Here is a 22,309-nt window from a genome sequence, read left to right as displayed (position 1 = left end):
AATGTGTTGTTTTGTATTTATTTTTTTTTTATTCTCCCTATCTTATACTTGATATGAGGCTGAGCAAAATTCACAAAGTTATTTGTATTATTATAGGTAGTAGGTTGGTAGACAGCAACCGTCCAGGGAGGTACTACCGTCCTGCCAAGTGAGTGTAAAACAGAAACCTGTAATTGTTTTACATAATGGTAGGATTGCTGGTGTCTTTTTTGTCTCATAAACATGCAAGATTTCAGGTACATCTTGCTACTTCTACTTACACTTAGGTCACACTACACATACATGTACAAGCATATATATACATACCCCTCTGGGTTTTCTTCTATTTTCTTACTAGTTCTTGTTCTTGTTTATTTCCTCTTATCTCTATGGGGAAGTGAAACAGAATTCTTCCTCCGTAAGCCATGCATGTCGTAAGAGGCGACTAAAATGCCGGGAGCAAGGGGCTAGTAACCCCTTCTCCTGTATAAATTACTAAATTTAAAAACAGAAACTCTCGTTTTTCTTTTAGGGCCACCCTGCCTTGGTGGGTTACGGCTGGTGTGTTGAAAGAAAGAAGATTTGTATAATAGATAAAGAGTGTAATATTCTCTCAAGATTAAAGTCCTTTATTTCCCTCTCACTTTTCACCAAGGTGGATACATACTAAACTCTGATACATGATAATTACTGACAAATTACTTAAAGCAGAAACTGACATGTTGATAATGTTTAAAACCTGCAGTTATTAAAGTACAATTATGGTTCTTACAAGAAAATGGAAAAGGACTACTTGTCTAAATTTTATTATACAACACTAGGTAGATACTGAATGGCAAAAATTTGCTCTTCTGGAAATGAAGCGAGAGTAAGTGAGTGAGAAGTTTTTTCTCTGACCCATGATGCCTGAAACAAACAGCAGACATTAACCCTTTCAGGGTTTCGGACGTACGAGTGCGGCTTACGCACCAGGGTTTTTGACGTACTAGTAGGCCTAAATTCTAGCGCCCTCAAATCTCGTAAGGGAAAGCTGGTAGGCCTTCATATGAAAGAATGGGTCTATGTGGTCAGTGTGCGCAGTATAAAAAAATCCTGCAGCACACAGTGTGTAATGAGAAAAAAAAAAACTTTGACCGTGTTTTTGGATTAAAACAGCGACTTTGCACTGTATTTTCGTATGGTATTTATTGTTTATTCTAGTTTTCCTGGTCTCATTTTATAGAATGGAAGACATATTACAGAAATTGAGATGATTTTGACTGGTTTTACAATGAAAAGTACCTTGAAATTGAGCTCAAAGTAGCAGAAATGTTCGATTTTTACCAAAGTTAAAAAGTAAACAAATCATGCTAAGCGTCCAATACACGTCAACTGGATAGTCTAATATTCTTTCACAAGTGCGCTGATATTATTTATACCATTTCTATACTAATGCAGTAGTCTGCATAACAGTAAATCTTCTATTTTTTGTGAGAATAAAAATTCAAAGTGGAAAGCAAAAGAATGTAAGAGGGGAGTGGAGACATGACTAATGAACAGAGGAAATGTTATTTTAGTGCCAGGAATGTCTTTCTTGTTTATTCTGGACCCTATTTGGAAATTGGCATCTTTTGAAATTTGTGTGAAATTGGCAAAATTGCTAAATTCTGACCACTGTATTGGATAGTTGAAATCAGTAAATGGGTGCTTTATTGTACTCATTCAATAGAAAAAAGGGAGTTCTAGTGAAATAGTTAAGATTTTTGTCGACCAGTACACAGGAATTGGCTGAAAATTGGGCTCAAAGTGGGCAAAATCGCCGATGTGTCAACATCGTTGAGACCGCTAACTTCGCGAGAGCATAATTCCGTAAGTTTTCCATCAAATTTCATACTTTTGGTGTTATTATGATTGGGAAAAGATTCTCTATCTTTTCATAAGAAAAAAATTTTTTTTTTTTTTTTTTGAAATTTGGGCGACCCTGAGAACAAGTCTGGGAGAGGGCCTGGGGATCCTGAAAGGGTTAAAACCAAAGCTGACACAAAACATGAGATTTTTTTTTTTAACTGGTAGTTTTCCCACCAAAGTAGCAAAACTCACTGAAGAAAACAACTTCACCTTCACTAATTTTCTATCTGCCTATCCCTGTCATTGTCAGCCCACTAAACTGCAACAATCCTCGGCCCACTTTACAAGTGTTGCCATTACTTCCTGATCTCCAAAACTCATGTTTGGTTTCCTTTCCCTTTTTAAATACTGTATTTTCTGGCACATAAGGTGCACTTTTTTCCCACAAAAAAAAGTCTTGGAAAATCAGCCTGCACCTTATATGCATAAGGTAAAGATCAAGGGTAGGCTTTCGGTTACACTTTAGCAGTTGTTTACTAACATTATGTTACAATTGCTTGGAAACATCATCATATATGTCTCATATGATCATGCACTTCATATGGTGGAAAATATGTTACAGTAATAGAAAACTGATAATACTTTTCTCCTCATACAAGTCCTCCATCACAAATCCGGCATCATTGGGAACTGTAGTGTGCCGGATTACAGAGTGGTTAGGTTAGAATACACTTAGTAAAATTAACCAACATGACTTACACAAAGTTCATCAAACATCGGCAAAAATCGAACATTTCTGCTACTTTGAGCTCAATTTCAAGGTACGTTTTGTCATGAAAGCAATCAAAATCATGTCTATTTCTGTAATATATCTTCCATTCTATCAAATCAGTCCAAAAAAATGAGAATACAACCATAAAAACCATACGAAAATATACTGCAAAGAGGCGGATAACGGCTGAGAAGTGAACTCCCTTATTTATCGTCCGTCTTTTCTATTTTTGTTGTATGTTAAGAAGCATCTTTCCGTCATACATTGCCCAAGTTTCAATGAGATAGCCAAACAACCGAGAAAAAAAAATATTTACCAAGAATCATATATGGCAAGCCCAAGCCAGGTACTGGAAATAAGTCACTTTGACTTTTCTGGGTTATCCCAGGTTCTCTATACATACACTGTTATGTATGATAATCTATGTAACTGTATTTGTGTATACCTGAATAAACTTATTTACTTCTAGTCTGTCAACTGAGTACAAGAAACCGCCCATTCACTTATTTCAACTACCCAATAAAGTGGTCAGAAATTGGCAGTTTGGCCGATTTCACATAAATTTCAACAGATGCCAATTTCAAAATAGTGTCCAGAATAAACAATGTAGACATTCCTGACACTAAAATAGCATTTTCTCTGTTCATTAGTCACGGATACAGGCCCCTCTTATATTACTCTTGCTTACCATTTGGAATTATTATTCACAAAAAAATAGAAGATTTACTATTATGCAGACTACTGCATTATTGTAATAATTGTATAAATAATGTCAATCCATTCTTGACTCCATACTGGAATTTGGACTGGCAGGTGGACAGGTATTGGACGGTGACGTCATTTATTTACTCGAGCTTCGCTAAAGAATAGAATATTTTCGCTACTGTGAGCGCAATTTCAAGGTACTTTTCGTCATGAAAGCAATCAAAATCATATCTATTTCTGTAATATATCTTTCATTCTATTAAATGAGACCGAAAAAATCAGAATATAACCATAACAGCCATACAAAAATATACCGCTAAGCAGCCGCTAATGGCTGAGAAGTGAACTCCGCTATTTATGGAATGATTTCTTTCATTTTTGGTGTACGCGAAGAAGTATCTTTCCATCATACATTGCCCAAGTTTGAATAAGATAACCCTACAAACAACTGAGAAAATAATAATAATAATAATAATATAATAATAATAATAATAATATCTTTATTTACTACACGTACATGTACAAGGTATACAGGCCTAGCTGACATCAGTAAGTAAGTAAGTTTATTCAGGTATACACAAATACAGTTACATAGAATTATCATACATAGCAGCATATGTGTAGAGAACCTAGCATAACCCAAAAAAGTCAGACAGAGTGACTTATTTCCATTGGGGTCCTTTTACCTTATTATAATATAAATGTTATAATATTTTCTTATTATTCTATAATGAAGATAACATCTTATTATCATACTTAAAAGACTATCTACATGAGGGTCATTAAGACTATCTACAATACGAGGGTCACTATCTACAATACGAGTAACATACCACTGTATAGAAAGGCACTTGTTATGCTGAGTATTTCAAGAAAATTAGGTCAGTGTTCCAGGATAACACCCACACTAGTCGACTATCACCCAGGTACCCATTTACTGATGGGTAAACATAGACAACAGGTGTAAAGAAACACGCCTAATGTTTTACCAAAAATCATATATGGCTAACCCAAGCCAGGTACTAAAAATAAGCCACATTGACTTTTTTGGGGTTATCCTAGGTTCTCTACACATATGCTGCTATGTGTGATACTCTATATAGAGAAAATAACTTTTTTGTTTTATGTTTATGGTGGAGTACAAGTGTATGTCATAGTTAGCCCTGTGCTATACTCCGTTTTCTCTAATATAAGCCCCAAGACAAGGATACGAGAATGGTATTTGTTTACCATATCCTCTTCATACCTCCGTCGAGTTGCTCGGTGTTATGCCAAATATTATTCATTCTGGAGTATTTAACATGTTTTATGTTATTTATATTGTTTATTATGTCATATTAGATCAATTGTGATAGGCAAATAAGCTGTAGTGTTGATATTAGCATAATAATAAAGCATATTCTCCTGCTTCATGATACTGAGCTCATGGCAACCAACAGTGGCTTCAAAGCCACCTTATCTTTAATGGATAATGTACTGTGTAGGTGCTTTACATAATGAGAAGCATTTCTTTTATTCATTGGAACCATGGTTAGGGCTAAAAGTAAGCAGGTTAAAACAATAAATGGAGAAAAAGAAATTGGAATGACTTATGCAGCAAGTAGAGCCACCAAACAGTACCAGCAGGTTGGTGTGGCGACCCTGGAAATTTGAAATTATGCTAGCCAAAATTAGTGCCGAATAACTGAAGAAACCGAATAACTGATTGCCGGATTTGTGATGGCGGACCTGTATATAGAAAGCTGCTTGTTATGCAGAGTATTTCAAGAAAATTAGGTCAGTGTCCCAGGATAACACCCACACTAGTCGGCTAACAACCAGGTACCCATTTACTGATGGGTAAACATAGAAAACAGGTGTCAAGAAACACGCCTAATGTTTCTACCCTGGCTGGGAATCGAATACTATTTACCAAAAATCATATACAGTGGACCCCCGGTTAACGATTTTAATCCGTGCAAGAGGGATAATTGTTATGCGAAATAATCGTTATGCGAATGAATTTTCCCCATAAGAAATAATGGAAATAAAATTAATCCGTGCAAGACGCCCAAAAGTATGAAAAAAAATTTTTTTTACCACATGAAATGTTAATTTTAATACACACAAACTGAAAAAGGCATGCACAATTAAATGACACTTACTTTTATTGAAGATCTGGTGATGATTGATGGGATGGGAGGAGGGGAGAGCATTATCTTCTTACTGTTTAGAAGGGGAATCCCCTTCCATTAGGACTTGAGGTAGTAAGTCCTTTTCTGGGGTTACTTCCCTTCTTTTTTTAATGCCACTAGGGCCAGCTTCAGAGTCACTGGACTTCTTTCGCACAAGATATCTGTCCATAGTGGCCTGTACCTCTCGTTCCTTTATGACTTGCCTAAAGTGTTTCACAACATTGTCAGTGTAATAATCACCAGCACGGCTTGCAATAGCTGTGTGAGGGTGATTTTCATCCATGAAGGTTTGCACTTCAAGCCACTTAGCACAGATTTCCTTTATCTTTGTAGTAGGCAACTTCTTCAATTTCTCTCTCCCCTCCTCTGAACCAGTTTCCCCACGTCTGGCCTCTTGCTCTTGAAGTTGATCTATCAGCTCATCAGTGGTTAGTTCTTCATTGTCCTCCTCCACCAACTCTTCCACATCCTCCCCACTAACCTCCAACCCCAAGGACTTTCCCAATGCCACAATGGATTCCTCAACTGGCACAGGATTCTCAGGGTTAGCCTCAAACCCTTCAAAATCCCTTTTGTCTACACATTCTGGCCACAGTTTCTTCCAAGCAGAGTTCAAGGTCCTCTTAGTCACTTCCTCCCAAGCCTTACCTATAAGGTTTACACAATTGAGGATATTAAAGTGATCTCTCCAAAACTCTCTTAGAGTCAGTTGAGTTTCTGAGGTCATTACAAAGCACCTTTCAAACAGAGCTTTTGTGTACAGTTTCTTGAAGTTGGAAATAACCTGCTGGTCCATGGGCTGCAGGAGAGGAGTGGTATTAGGAGGCAAAAACTTCACCTTAATGAAGCTCATGTCCCCATAAAGTCGCTCTGCCACGTCTGTAGGATGACCAGGGGCATTGTCTAACACCAGGAGGCACTTAAGTTCTAATTTCTTTTCAGTTAGGTAATTTTTCACATTGGGGGCAAATGCATGGTGTAACCAGTTATAGAAAAATTCCCTAGTGACCCATGCCTTACTGTTTGCCCTCCACAGCACACACAAATTATCCTTGAGGACATTCTTTTGCCTGAACGCTCTGGGAGTTTCAGAGTGATACACTAATAAAGGCTTCACTTTGCAATCACCAGTAGCATTGGCACACATCAACAAAGTAAGCCTGTCTTTCATAGGCTTATGTCCTGGGAGTGCCTTTTCCTCCTGAGTAATGTAGGTCCTGCTTGGCATTTTCTTCCAGAACAGGCCTGTTTCATCACAATTAAACACTTGTTCAGGTTTCAGTCCTTCAGTTTCTATGTACTCCTTGAATTCCTGCACATATTTTTCAGCCGCTTTGTGGTCCGAACTGGCAGCCTCACCATGCCTTATCACACTATGGATGCCACTACGCTTCTTAAATCTCTCAAACCAACCTTTGCTGGCCTTAAATTCACTCACATCATCACTAGTTGCAGGCATTTTTTTAATTAAATCCTCATGCAACTTCCTAGCCTTTTCACATATGATCGCTTGAGAGATGCTATCTCCTGCTAGCTGTTTTTCATTTATCCACACCAATAAGAGTCTCTCAACATCTTCCATCACTTGCGATCTTTGTTTCGAAAACACAGTTGAACCTTTGGCAAGAACAGCTTCCTTGATTGTCTTTCTGGTGCCCACAATAGTAGCGATGGTTGATTGGGGTTTCTTGTACAGCTTGACTAGGTCGGCTATACGCACTCCACTTTCATACTTATCAATTATCTCTTTCTTCATTTCTATAGTAATTCTTACCCTTTGAGGTGTAGGGTTGGCACTAGAAGCTTTCTTGGGGCCCATGGTCACTTATTTTCCAGAAACAGCACCGAAAATACTGTAATAATACGAAATATTCCGAGTGTATGCTTGGATGTTACCGCGGAGGCTGGCTGGTAAACAATGGGACGGCTGGCACATGTGAGGCTGGCTGAGGGCACATTGGACGCGTCTCGGACGAAAATCGGTAAGCGGGTTTTTAATCGGTATGCGCGGCAAAAATTTTGCGATAAAAGTAATCGGTATGCGGAAAAATCGCTATGTGATGCCATCGTTATGCGGGGGTCCACTGTATGACTAACCCAAGCCAGGTACTAGAAACAAGCCATGTTGACTTTTTTGGGTTATCCTAGGTTCTCTACACATATGCTATGTGTGATAATCTATATAGAGAAAATAACTTTTTTGTTCCAGGTTTATGGTGCAGTACGAGTGTATATCACAGTTAGCCCTGTGCTACACTCCATTTTCTCTAATATAAGCCCCCAAGACAGGGATAGGAGAATGGTGTTTGTATACCATATCCTCTTCATACCTCCATCGAACTGCTCGGTGTTATGCCAAATATTATTTATTCTGGAGTATTTAACATGTTTTATGTTATTTATATTGTTTATTATGTCATATTAGATCAATTGTGATAGGCAAATAAGCTGTAGTGTTGATATTAGCATAATAATAAAGCATATTCTCCTGCATCATGATACTGAGCTCATGGCAACCAACAGTGGCTTCAAAGACACCTTATCTTTAATGGATAATGTACTGTGTAGGTGCTTTACATAATGAGAAGCATTTCTTTTATTCATTGGAACCATGGCTAGGGCTAAAAGTAAGCAGGTTATAACAATAAATGGAGAAAAAGAAACTGGAATGACTTATGCAGCAAGTAGCACCACCAAACAGTACCAGCAGGTTGGTGTGGTGACCCTGGAAATTTGAAATTAAGCTAGCCAAAATTAGTGCCGAATAACTGAAGGAACCGAATAACTGATTGCCGGATTTGTGATGGCGGACCTGTATATGAAAGAGAAACTTTAATTTAGTCTTAAATGTACAATTCTAAAGATTCGGATTTTGAAATTATTTAATACAGGAAGCCCTCCACATTCGCGAGGGTTAGGGGATCAAGAACCTTGCAAATCTTGAAAATTCATGAATGTCTGGTGCACAAATATGATGTAGGGAAATATAATAATAGCATTTACTTAGCCTAACAATACTGCTTCCTTAATCTATTGAATCACGAACAATCATAAAACACATGAAAACATCATAAATAACATTAATAACAAATAATGAACAAACAAAACACTCACCACTCATAAGGTTAGGCAGACAAACTCTGATGACTTGTGATGATGATGATGATGATGATGATGATGATGATGATGATGATGATGATGATGATGATGATGATGATGATGATGATGATGATGATGATGATGATGATGATGATGATGATGATGATGATGATGATGATGATGATGATGATGATGATGATGATGATGATGATGATGATGATGATGATGATGATGATGATGATGATGATGATGATGATGATGATGATGATGATGATGATGATGATGATGATGATGATGATGATGATGATGATGATGATGATGATGATGATGATGATGATGATGATGATGATGATGATGATGATGATGATGATGATGATGATGGTGGTGATGATAGTCAGCCATGCAGTTACTGATGACAGTTGAATGGAGGTGATTATATGAAGTGTAACTGCATGGCATGATGAGTCTAGTGTGGATTCTAACATTCAGTGCCAGCGTCACTGCCGACATCACTAGAGACTGAGTTAGCATGCGGCAGGAAGCATTTTCCCATACTTTTTTCCTGCATTTGTTTGGTAAATATAATTGGGTGACTGGGCATTCGCAAATGTTCAAAGCTCCCAAAAGTGGAACTCACAAAAGTGGAGGGATAGCTGTATTTTAAAATTTACTATTCAGTTACATGCCAAGTCTTGATTTCTTACAATTTCACAATGAACCAACTTTTATGGCTATTCTTTATTTCTTTAACCCTTAAACTGTCCAAACGTAGATCTACATTTACTCACACAGCGCTCCGAATGTAGATCTACATTTTTTTACATTGTTTCTTATGGAGAAAATCAAGGTTGGAGCACTACGCACACAAACGTAGATTTACGTTTGGACAGTTTAACCCCTTGAATGTCGCAACCTCCAATACTGAGGTGTCTCCTGGTGTCACAAAATTTACAAAAAAAAAATTATTTTCTCTTATGAAACGATAGAGAATCTTTTCCCGATTGTAATGACAACAACAACAAAAAAATTTGATGGAAAACTGACGGAATTATGCTCTCGCGAAGTTAGCGACCTTTGTGATACGTATTTACAAATTGGCGATTTCGCCCACTTTGAGCCCTATTTTCGGCTAATTCCATTGTTCCAGTTGACCAAACTCACAGCTATTTCTTTAGAACTCCATTTTTTCTATCGATTGAGTACAAGAAACTGCCCATTTACCGATTTCAACTACCCAATAACGTGGTCAGAAATTTGCAATTTGGTCAATTTCACGAAAATTAAAAAATATGACAATTTCAAATTAAGGTCCAGAATGAACACTGCACACATTCCTGGCTCTAAAATAACATTTTCTTTGTTCATCAGTCATGTCTCAAGGCCCCTCTGATATTACTCTTGCTTTCTATTTTAAATTTTTATTCAAACAAAAAATAGAAGATTTACTGTTATGCAGACTACTGTAATAATTGTACAAATAATGTCAACCCTTTTATGACAGCATATTAGAATGGCTAGTTGGACATTTATTGGACAATGACATCGTTTGTTTACTTTTGAACATTGGCAGAAATTAAACATTTCCCCTACTTTGACCTCCATTTCCAGGTTCTTTTTATAGTAAAACCAATCAAAATCACCTCTATTTCTATAATATGTTTTCCATTCTATCAAATGAGACCAAGAAAACGAAAATACAGCCATAAATACTATACGAAAATAGAGCACAAAGTTGGCATTTTAATTAAAAAAAAACGGTCAGTGTTTTTTTTTTCTCATTATGCACTGCGTGCTCCAGGATGTTTTTATATGGTGCACACTGACCACACAGACCCATTCTCTCACATGTGGGCCTACCAGCTTTCTCCTGCTTGATTTGAAGCCGCTAGAATTTATGAGTATACATACGTCAAACACGGTACCTCGTAAGACGTATGTATACAACCAAAACAGTCAAAGGGTTAAGGGTTAAAAGCACCTGCTTTTTCTGTACTTTTGACAAGGAGGGCACTGATCCTGGACCCATCAACAAACAGACACCAAATACTATTTATTTTTTTTAATCACACAGACTCTTTCCCACCAAGGTAGGGAAACCCAAAGATAAAACTCATTGTTCATATATTATATATTTTGCCAGAAGTGCATGGACATCACAGATTGAACAACTCCCTGAACTGCAACATTTCCACCAATCCTTGAGTGCAGGCACTGTACTTACTACCTGAAGAACACCTTCAGTTATGTCTGCAACATCAAAAGTGAAATACAAAGAACACCTTCATCTTGCTCACACAGCACTACCTCGTCACTTGTAAATGCTTTACCTTATAGTGAATAGTGTGACCGGTGAAAACAGCATGAAACATAAGTCTGCGGCCCAGGAGGCCCCTAGAACTGAGGGCGCCACAGGAAGGAGTGGGAGACGCCACACATGAAGCCCTGCTACTAACACTGAGCCATTTAACTCAAAAGCCCATGTGCCATATCTGTGGAGAGAGATTATAAATAAAAAATTTATACATATTTTGTACTCTTAGTTGAAAAAACAAAATAGTTCTAAAGATACATGCATATTTTCCAAAATTAAATTTAGAGTTCTCATTTGTCTTTGAAAAATCTACACTTCAGTCATTATGAAATAAACTGTCACCCTTTCAAGGTCGGAACCCCTGATCTGGTAATTGCTCAGGGTTGAAGAATTTAAAAAGCAAACAAATTCTTATGAAACAATAATCTTTTTCTAAAGCTAATGAAACCAAAAGTATGAAATTTGATGGAAAACTTATGGAATTATGTTCTTGCAAAGTTAGCAGTCTTGGCTATATACCTACCTACCTATACATACATATCAATGATTTCAACCACTTTGAGCCCTATTTTTGGCCAATTCCATTGTTATAGTCAACCAAACTCAGAGCTATTTCGCTAGTATTCCTTTCTTCTGTTGAATGAGTACAAGAAACTGCCCACTTACCTATTTCAACTACCCAATAAAATGATCAGAAATTGGTAATTTGACCAATTTCACACAAAGTTCGAAAATTGCCAATTTAAAAATATGGTCCAGAATAAATGATGCAGACATTCTTGGCACTAAAAAAAAATTTCCTCTTTTCACTTGTTATGTCTCTAGGCCTCTCTTATATTATGCTTGCTTTCCATTTTGAATTTTTATTCACACAAAAAATAGAAGATTTAATGTACGCAGATTACAGCATTATTGTAGTAATTGTATAAATAATGTCAGTGCATTTGCAGACAGGTATTAGACAGACCAGTTGGACCAGTATTGGACGAGTGATGTAATTTGTGTACTCTGGAATAATGGCAAAAACTGAACATTTCTGCTACTCTGAGCTCAATTTCAAGCTAATGTCAGTCCTGAAACCAATCAAAATTATCTCTATCTCTGTAATATATCTTCCATTCTATCAAATGAGACCAAAAAACATGAAATACAACTATAAAAACCATAAAAAAAAAAACACCGCAGTCGCTGTTTTAAACCAAAAACATGGTCACAGTTTTTTTCCCATTATGCACTGCTTGCTGCAGGATTCTTTTAACCCCTTCAGGGTCCAAGGCCAAAATCTGAAGTGGTGCTCCAGTGTCCAAGAAATTTTGAAAAAAAAACAAAACAAAAAAAAAAAAAATTTCTTCTTACAGAATTAAAGGTAATAAGACAAAAAAGAAAATTCTGATCAGTACTTACCGAGATACAGTGCCAAGAAGTTTGTCCAAAATGATGTGGTGGCGGCAACATCGACGAATTCCACATACGCACATTACTTTATTTAGCAGTTTTTGTAGTTTTTTCTTTTCTTTTCCAATTTTTTTCTATTCCTACTAACATTTGGGGCCTGAGAGACCAATACTGTATATAATGTATATATATAAACTCACTGTATTGAACACAATAACCGCACTAAAGTTATTATCATATTATTGTTTACCACTGTTGTTTATTACAATAAACATGCACAAATCTTGTATAATACTAATGTTCTATCATATATTTACATATTTACAATCACTGGACATGGTTTTAGAACTGCTGGAGCTTGTGGAACTCCTTGAAACAAGGCACCATGCACAGAGGCACCTTACATTCCTCACACATAAACCCAGTGTCTTTGCATCTTTGTTGCCGTCGTTTTGTTTGTGCACAGACGATGCATCTCTTCTGAGCAAATTTCTTCTGAGTTGAAGGAAGCTGTATTGTGAAATGATCACCTTCCCTCCTCAAACGCTTGGGTATATCCTGAGGAGTTCGAGGACCTTGTTGTATAGCAGGTGTTGTTACCTGGTACTTCATTATGAGTTGTCTGACAACAGACAAACAAAATTCACCATACGGTGGTCTGTTGCCAGTCTTTATTTGGTACATATTATATGCATTGAGCATTGAAATGTCCATGAGGTAGAAGAAAAGTTTCATGTACCACTTGTAACTCTTACGAACACAATCAACAAAACCAATCTGCATGCCACATTTGTCAACCAAGTGCATGTTTTGTGTATAATCAATCACTGTCACTGGTTTTCGAATACGTTCATTAGTCACTCGATCAACTTTGCCACTGTCTTGCATTTCATTACGGTGAATGGTTGTCAACAATGTGACATCTCGTTTGTCATGCCACTGTAATGCCATGATGTCAATGGCAGTAAACACCTGCACATCATCACCACGAGCACCTGCGTTGAGCCTGGGCATATGTTTATGATTAGAACGCACTGTGCCACACACATCTGTCTTGTTCACTTGCATAAAATCACTGAGTAATGGGCTTGTGTACCAGTTATCGGTATATAATGTATGCCCCTTACCAAGATAAGGTGCCATCATGTTTCTCATTACGTCACCTGAGATACCCAATAACATCTTGGTATCTTTCAATGTTTTACTACCCGTGTATACAACAATATCCAACACCAGGCCACTGTCACAGTCACAGAGTACAAACAGTTTTATACCAAAGCATTTCCTCTTGTTCGGTATATACTGCTTGAATGACAGTCCACCTTTGAACAAAATCAAAGACTCGTCAATTACAAGATTCTTGAATGGATAAAAGTATATGCTGAACTTTTGTTTGAGATGCATAAAAACATTTCTAATCTTGTATAACCTGTCACTTCTGTCAGGCCTGGTTTTGTCAGAGAAGTGCAACATACGTAACAGTAAGATAAACCTGTTCACTGGGATGATTTCACTGAAGACCGGGGTAGAAATTAGCCGATCTGTGGACCAGTATGCTTTTATATTATGCTTATAGACATGAGGCATACGCATTATTGTTGCAAAAAGCAAATACATTTCTGCAACAGTTGTCTCTTTCCACCTGTGTAGTCTTGACTGTGGTGATATGATCGTATTTGCCATGGTGTACTCAAAATACTTATTACTTTCCCTGACAATAGTTTCCATCAATGGCTGGTCAAAGAATAATTCAAAGAATTCCAGTTTATTGGCTGTGGTTCCAAGGGGACAAGTAGGTAGAATTCCACTTTGAGAGTCATCAAAGTGGTGGGGCTTGGGAACAAAATTGGGATTTTGCTGCTAATCCCAGATACGGTTTGCTGGTGGATACTGGACATCATAGGCTGGTTGTTCGGGTGGTTGTGGTGGGCTGGTGGCTGACGCTCCACTTTGTCCTTGAACTGACGAGTCAGCAATGTGGGTCCCAGCCTGGGCTCCTCACTATCACTATCTAAACCTGGTGTAGGGCCACGGGATGTACTCCGGGATGTACTCCGTCCCCTGGGCACAGCATAGGGTACACTACCCGAGAGCATGCGGCGGCATACATACCGACGCTTCACTGGTGAATATGATTCCTCACTATCACTACTCGAATGATCGTCAAGCGCAATAAAATCACAATCCACATCACTATCATCATCATTACTGAAGTCAGAGGCCTGGCCACGCGAAAATATTAGTTTTCTCTTGCGTTGAGGCACAACCGACCATGAGTCACGAGTGTCCACACCAGAGGTAGAAGGTTGAGGATCGTCAGGGTTTTCTGCACTATTATCGATATCCTGGTCATTCCTTTCGGTCACTAACTGATCAAAGCCATAGAATTCGTCTTCATTTCCACTTCCATTAGTGTCAGAGCTATCAGATAGGAAGAGGAGAGTCCCAATTTTCCGGGGAGTGAGAGCAGACTTGCGACGAGGCATGGTGAACAAGGGTAACTGAGCCGGCGTTCCCACAATGCTATGCGGGCGCCTAGATTTTTTGTTTATGGTGCACACCCACCACGCAGACCCGTATGGGGCTCTGGTGGCCTGGTGGCTAACGCTCTCGCATCACACGGCGAGGGTCTGGGTTCGATTCCCAGGCAGAGTAGAAACATTGGACGTGTTTCTTTCCACCTGTTGTCTATGTTCCCCATCAGTAAAATGGGTACCTGGGCGTTAGTCGACTGGTGTGGGTCGCATCTTGGGACACTGACCTAATTTGCCCAAATTATACCGAAATGCAGAGCATAACAAGGGACTTTCTATATAGTAGTATGTCATTGTTGTCAGCTAGGACTGTATACCTTGTACATGTACTTGTAGTAAATAAAGATATTATTATTATTATTATTATTATTATTATTATGTAGGCCTATGAGCGCTTTCGCGCTAAATTTGACGGCGATAGAATTTTGGCGTAGATCTACAGTTTGGACACTCAACGTGAAGCCGTAGATCTATGGGTCGGACCCTGAAAGGGTTAATATGGTGCACACTTACCACACAGACCAGTTCTCTTGTAACTAGGCCCAAATTTATTGCTCACAGATTATCTGAGTGAATTGAGCTCATGTAGTACTACAGGACCAACCCGCACTTCAAAGCTGTAGTACAATGGGACCCAACCCAAAAGTGTTAAAAACAAGACAGGAAACCTAAATAACTTGCCACCATACACGTATAGAAAAGCAGCACGTGCTGCCGTCCATTACTGCAATTCTGTTTAACAAACATTCCCATCCAAACTCAAGATAGGAAGGGTTACCCTGATCCTCAAAAGAGGCAATCCAACTGAAGTGAATAACCTGCCCTTACTATCTAAAAATCTTCAAAAAATAATACATAAGCGAGTTTACTCTTACCTAATATCTCTCAACATACTTAACCCCTGCCAGTTTGTGTTTAGGCAAAAAAAAGTACAAATGATGCAGTTGTACAAATGCTCAAACTGCTATATGCAGCACTTGAAAAAAATTAATATCCCCTGGGGGCTCTTCACAGACCTATGGGAAGTATTCAATACTGTGGACAACAATATCTTGCACCTTAACCGTTTGAGGGTCCAAGCCATAGATCTACGCCTTGTCCACAGGGTCCAAGAATTTTCAAAAAAATTTTTGTTATTTTTTCTTATGAAATGGTAGAGAATTTTTTTCCAAAGGTAATAAAACAAAAAGTACAAAATTTGATGGAAAATTGACAAAATTATGCTCTCGTGAATTTTGCTGTGTCGGCAATATTTACGAAACGGCAATTTTTCCGACTTTGACTCCCATTTTCGGTCAATTACATTATTCCAGTTGACCAAATTCTTAACTATTTTGCTAGTATTACTTCTATTTTATTGACTGAGCACAAGAACTCGCCCAGTCAACTGTTTCAACCATCAAATAAAGTGACCGGATATCGGTAATTTGGCCAATTTAACACAAAGTTCAAAATACAATGGAACCTCTATTACGTAATATTGGTGTCATGAGTAGAGAGACTCTTAGCGATTTTAATGTGTACCTGCACACCAGCACAGTGTGTAAGTACTATATTTAGGTACAGGCACACATAATTATAATTGTCAGAGTACATATAAAATACGCAATAACTTTAAAACACTTGAAATTTTGGAAAGTTTCCAGACATAATAGATGTGGTCACGAAGAATGTAAACAAACCGGGTGGGGCGCGGTATTGAAAAGACCGCTTGCCGTATAGCAAATTTTGCTCATAATCTGGTGTTGCCGTATTAGCGGAACGCCGTAAAGTGGGGCCCTACTGTACTAATTACTACATAAAACAATGTATAAAATTATACAGCACAGGAAAACTGTAAAAATGAACACTAAATGAAAATTTAACTGAAATACTGTACAGTAAATGAAAATTTAATTGAAATATTGTACAGTAAATGAAAATTTAACTGCCTCTTACCTGTCAGAGGAGAGATAATGGCATACTGGAAGCAGCAGGTGGAGGAGAGGAGGGGGTATGTTACTGCTTGGAAGGAGAGTCACCTTCTAATAATATGTCAGGCAACTCTCCTTCTGGTGTCGTTTCTCTTCTTTGTTTCTTTTCACCATTAACACCTTATTCTGGCTCAGTGGTTCTTTGTTTCACTAAAAACCTGTTCAGTAAGGTTTGTTTCAGGTTCCATTTTAACATTTGTCTGAATTGAGACATTGCAGTGTCACTGTACATGTTAGACTGACGGATGGTCACTGCTTGATCTGGATGGTATTTTTCACCAAACTCCTGCACTTCATGCCATTTAGCACACATTTCCTTGACAAATGCAATGGGCACATCATCCCTTCCCCTCCTCTTCCTCTGATAACAGCTCCTCTGCTGCAATCTCATGCTGCTCCTTCTGAAGGTCTACAAGTTATTCTGTGGTGAGTTCAGTTCTATGCTTCTCCACATACTCCTCCACATCATTTTCAGTCACCTCTAGGTTTTCCCCAGGGACACAATATCCTCTACCAGCTCAGGCTCATCTTTAAAGTCTTCAAAATCCCTGGCTGCCACAAAGTCAGGGCACAATTTCTTCCATGCTGACTGCATGGTCCTGGAAGACATATCCCCCAGGCTTTGTCTATAGGCCTCAAGCAGGTGAGGATATTAAAATGGTCTTTCCAGAACTCCCTGAGGGTTAAATTTGTTTCTGAAGTGACTTCAAAATACCTTTCAAAAAGTGCTATGGTGTTAGAAATGACTTGCTGGTCCATGGGCTGGACGAGAAGAGTGGTGTTAACAGGCAAGAACTTCACAGTTATAAAACTGAACTCCTCCAGCAACTCATTTTCCAAGCTTGGAGGGTGGGCAGGAGCATTATCCATAAGTAAAAAGGCCCTGAGTGGCAGTTGTTTTTTAAGTTGCTTTTGTAAAACAGTTAACCACTACTTCTTGTCTAGTTTTAAGTATGGTTACTATGTACTATTATCTTATCTAGTTTTAATTAGTTACGATGTATTTGGATTAGTCTGCCCAAAATGCCTCGGCATGATAGTGGCTATCTTTGTATTTAGCAAGTCAAAATTGTAATTACACATTGTAACTTTTACAAAGAAATAAACTTTACTTTACTAATGAGGTAGTTTTTGATAGTGGAAACAAAGACTTCCTGAACGCACTCAATGGAAAACTGTCTTGTTACCCAAGCTTTTGTGTTAGCCCTCCACTTTACAGCAAATTTACTTTTCATAATGTTGTTGTTCTTAAAAACTCGTGGATTTTCAGAATGATAAGCAAGTAAGGGCTTCAGTTTCAAATCCCCACTTGCATTACCACACAGTAACAGACTGAGCCTGTCTATCAGTGACTTGTGTCCTGGCATTGACTTTTCCTCTTCAGTTACGTAGGTCCTCTTGGGCATTTTCTTCCAGAAGAGGCCTATTTCATCACAATTAAACACTTGTTGGGAGGAGACACCCTCAGCCTCTACATACTCTTGGAATTCAGAAATATACAGCAGGGCCCAGCTTTACGGCATTCTGCTAATACGTTAATTTCAAATTACCAAAACTTGCTATATGGCTCCCAGTAGTCTTTCTAATATGGCACCCCCCCCCCCGCCTCCTGGTTTGTTTACTTTCTCCGTGAGCACATCTCTCTATTATGTCTGGAAATTTTCCAAAATTTCAAGTATTTTAAAGTTATTGCATATTTTATATGTACTCTGATACGCCTACCATCCGACTTACGATCGAGCTTGGTTCCGACCAACCGGTCGTAAGTCAAAATGGACGTTAGTTGAACTTTACTACTGAATATCAACATCACATTTTTGAAATGACTTTATTTTATTGTTTTACTTTGGTATTCCATTTTTTACTTTACTTTTTATGCTGTTATTACTGTATTTTATACTGCAAGGTTTAGGATAAACACTGTGTACAACACAAACAGTTATTTATTTCCCAGAAATTTGGCATAAAAAACACGGTCGTAAGTCGAGTGGTCGTATGTCGAGCAGGTCGTAAGTCGGATGGTAGGTGTAATTATACTTATGTGTACCTGCACCTAAATATACTTACACACTGTGCTGGCATGCAGGTACACATTAAAATTACTAAGAGTCTTTCTACTCTTGATGCCATATAATAATCTCTTGGGAGCATTAAATGTTGTATATTATGTTAAGACAGACATTTCCATTAATCCATCTATGATATTTTTTTAAATTACAGTGGACCCTCAGCTAACGACATTAATCCGTTCCTGAAAGCTCATCGTTAGCTGAATTAATTTTCCCCTTAAGAAATAATGGAAATCAAATTAAACCGTGCAAGACACCACAATGAAAAAAAAAAATTTTTACCACATGAAATATTAGTTTTAATACACACAAACTGACACTTACCTTTATTGAAGATCTGGTGATGATTGATGGGATGGGAGGAGGGGAGAGTATGGAAGTTGTTAATGTTTAGAAGGGGAATCCCTTTCCATTAGGACTTTAGGTAGCACGTCCTTTTCCGGGGTTACTTCCCTTCTTCTTTTAATGCCACTAGGACCAGCTGACCATGGTGCAGCAACAGCTGACTGTGGAGCAGCAACAGATGACAGTGGTTCAGCAACAGCTGACTGGTGCAGCAACAGCTGACTGGTGCAGCAACAGCTGACTGTGGTGCAGCAACAGCTGATGGTGGTGTAGCAGCAGCTGACTGTGGTGCAGCAGCAGCTGACCGTGGTGCAGCAGCAGCTGACATTGGTGCAACAGCAGCTGACCGTGGTTCAGCAACAGCTGACCATGGTGCAGCAACAGCTGACCGTGGTGCAGCAACAGCTGACTGTGGTGCAGCAACAGCTGACGGTGGTGCAGCAGCAGCTGACCGTAGTACGATAGTACATATTTCTCACCCTTTTTACCACAGGGTTGGCACTAGAAGCTTTCTTTGGGCCCATGGTGGCTTATTTAGCAGTTACAAGCACTATAAACAATGGAATAATACAAAATGTATCGAATGTATGCATGCAACCGGCCACCCTGGCTTGTAAACAATGACAGCAGGGCTGGATGGACAGGTTAGGGACGAGTCATGTTGGTCAGAAACAGCTGATGGTGGTGCAGCAGCAGCTGACCATGGTGCAGCAGCAGCTGACTGTGGTGCAGCAGCAGCTCACCATGGTTCAGCAACAGCTGACTGGTGCAGCAACACCTGACCGTGGTGTAGCAGCACCTGACCGTGGTGCAACAGCATCTGACCGTGGTTCAGCAACAGCTGACTGGTGCAGCAACAGCTGACCGTGGTTCAGCAACAGCTGACTGTGGTGAAGCAGCAGCTGACTGTGGTGCAGCAGCAGCTGACTATGGTGCAGCGGCAGCTGACTGTGGTGCAGCAGCAGCTGACCGTGGTGCAGCAGCAGCTGACCGTGGTAGAGCAGCAGCTGACCATGGTGCAGCAGCAGCTGACCGTGGTGCAGCAACAGCTAACTGTGGTGCAGCAGCAGCTGACTGTGGTGCAGCAGCAGCTGACTGTGGTGCAGCAGCAGCTGACCGTGGTGCAGCAGCAGCTGACCGTGGTGCAGCAGCAGCTGACCGTGGTGCAGCAGCAGCTGACCGTGGCACGATAATATGCATTTCCCACCTGTTTTACATATGATCGCTTGAGAGATGGTATCTCCTACTATCTGTTTTTCGTTTATCCACACCAATAACAGTCTTTCAACATCTTCGAGTACTTGCGATCTCTGTTTCGAAAACAAACTTGCACCTTTTGCAAGAATAGCTTCCTTGATTGCTGTTTTGTTGGTCACAATAGTAGCGATGGTTGATTGGGGTTTGGTATACATGTACAACCTGGCCAGCTCCGAGACACTCACTCCACCTTCGTACTTAGCAATTATCTCTTTCTTCATTTCCATAGTAATTTTCAACTTTTTTACCACACGGTTGGCACTAGAAGCTTTCTTGGGGCCCATGGTGACTTATTTTGTAGGTACAATCACTAAAAACGCTGTGATAATATGAAATGTTCCGATTGTATGCGTGGATGTGACCGCACTGGCTGACTTGTGAACGCTGGCACCCACAGGACAACTGAGGCACAGTCAGGCCACACGTGGACGCGTCTCGAACGAATCGCGTTGGGTGAGTTTTTTGGCGTTAGCCAAGGCAAAAAATTTGCGTTAAAATGTATCATTAGCTGGATTTAATGTTAGCTGATGCCATTGTTAGCTGAGGGTCCACTGTATATAATAAACATGATATGTAACATATAAACATGATACATACACCCACAGTATAAAAATTGACAAATGAGATATGTTTACCAAGCGGTTTGTAGGAGTGTCAGAAGAAATATGTTTTCTCTAGTCAAACACCAGTTACTGCGGGATAACTGTAGAAAAATATTCCTTTCATATGCCTTCACTCTATCTACAGCTATTCATGACCCTTGTGGGTTTAGCACTTTTTATTACGATTATAATAATAATAATAATAATATCTTCATTCACTCTAAAAATGATGTGCTGCATGAGAATGGGAGTGTTACTGTTTATTTATTCTTCTGTACCACTGTGGAGACAACTTGTACATAATGTAAGGTGTTTGAACGTGTATCAACCATAGCCAGACGTGTTCGCCCATTAGTTTACATCCTCTGAAGCTCTGTCCTCTTACTTGTTCTCTTTCTCTCTCTCTCTTGTAAGCTGAGGTTCTACTGTATATGCATTTTATCACTCGAGGGCACTTTAACCCTTTGAGGGTCGACAGGCCCTCTCCGAGACTCTTTCTCAGGATCGGCCAAATTTAAAAAAAAAAAAATTCTCTTACGAAAAGATAGAGAATCTTTTCCCGATCATAATGACACCAAAAGTTTGAAATTTGATGGAAAACTTACGGAATTATGCTCTCGCGAAGTTACGCATAGGCAATTTTGCCCACTTTGAGCCCCATTTTTGGCCAATTCCGCTGTGCTAGTCGACAAAAAACATGAATATTTCGCTAGAACTCCATTTTTTCTATCGAATGAGTGCAAGAAACCACCCATTTATCAATTTCAACTATCCAGTACAATGGTCAGAATTTAGCAATTTTGCGAATTTCACACAAATTTCAAAAGATGCCAATTTCCAAATAGGGTCCAGAATAAACAAGAAAGACATTCCTGGCACTAAAATGACATTTCCTCTGTTCATTAGTCACGTCTCAAGGCACCTCTTACATTCTTTTGCTTTCCACTTTGAATTTTTATTCTCACAAAAAATAGAAGATTTACTGTTATGCAGACTACTGCATTAGTGTAAAAAATGGTATAAATAATATTGGTGCACTTGCGATAGAATATTAAACTCACCAGTTGACGTGTATTGGACGCCTGGCATGATTTGTTTACTTTTGAACTTTGGTAAAAATTGAACATTTCTGCTACTTTGAGCTCAATTTCAAGGTACTTTTCATTGTAAAACGAGTCAAAATCATCTCAATTTCTGTAATATGTCTTCCATTCTATAAAATGAGACCAAGAAAACTAGAATACAACAAAAAACACCATACGAAAAT

General features: G+C 38.9%; 1 protein-coding gene across 1 annotated transcript in view; it reads right to left on the bottom strand.

Moving 5' to 3' along the window:
* The window catches only part of LOC128703846 (lipid droplet-regulating VLDL assembly factor AUP1), a 168,237-nt gene that overhangs the window by 64,734 nt on the left and 81,194 nt on the right, over positions 1–22,309 (bottom strand). Inside the window, exon 5 of the mRNA XM_053798687.2 lies at positions 10,884–11,045. Within this exon, the coding sequence (XP_053654662.2) occupies positions 10,884–11,045 (162 nt within the window). The remainder of the gene's footprint in view (positions 1–10,883; positions 11,046–22,309) is intronic.

This window comes from Cherax quadricarinatus, chromosome 87 (assembly GCF_038502225.1).
Source record: "Cherax quadricarinatus isolate ZL_2023a chromosome 87, ASM3850222v1, whole genome shotgun sequence".
NCBI classification, from domain to species: Eukaryota; Metazoa; Arthropoda; class Malacostraca; order Decapoda; family Parastacidae; genus Cherax; species Cherax quadricarinatus.
This window is presented reverse-complemented; position numbering and strand designations above follow the sequence as displayed.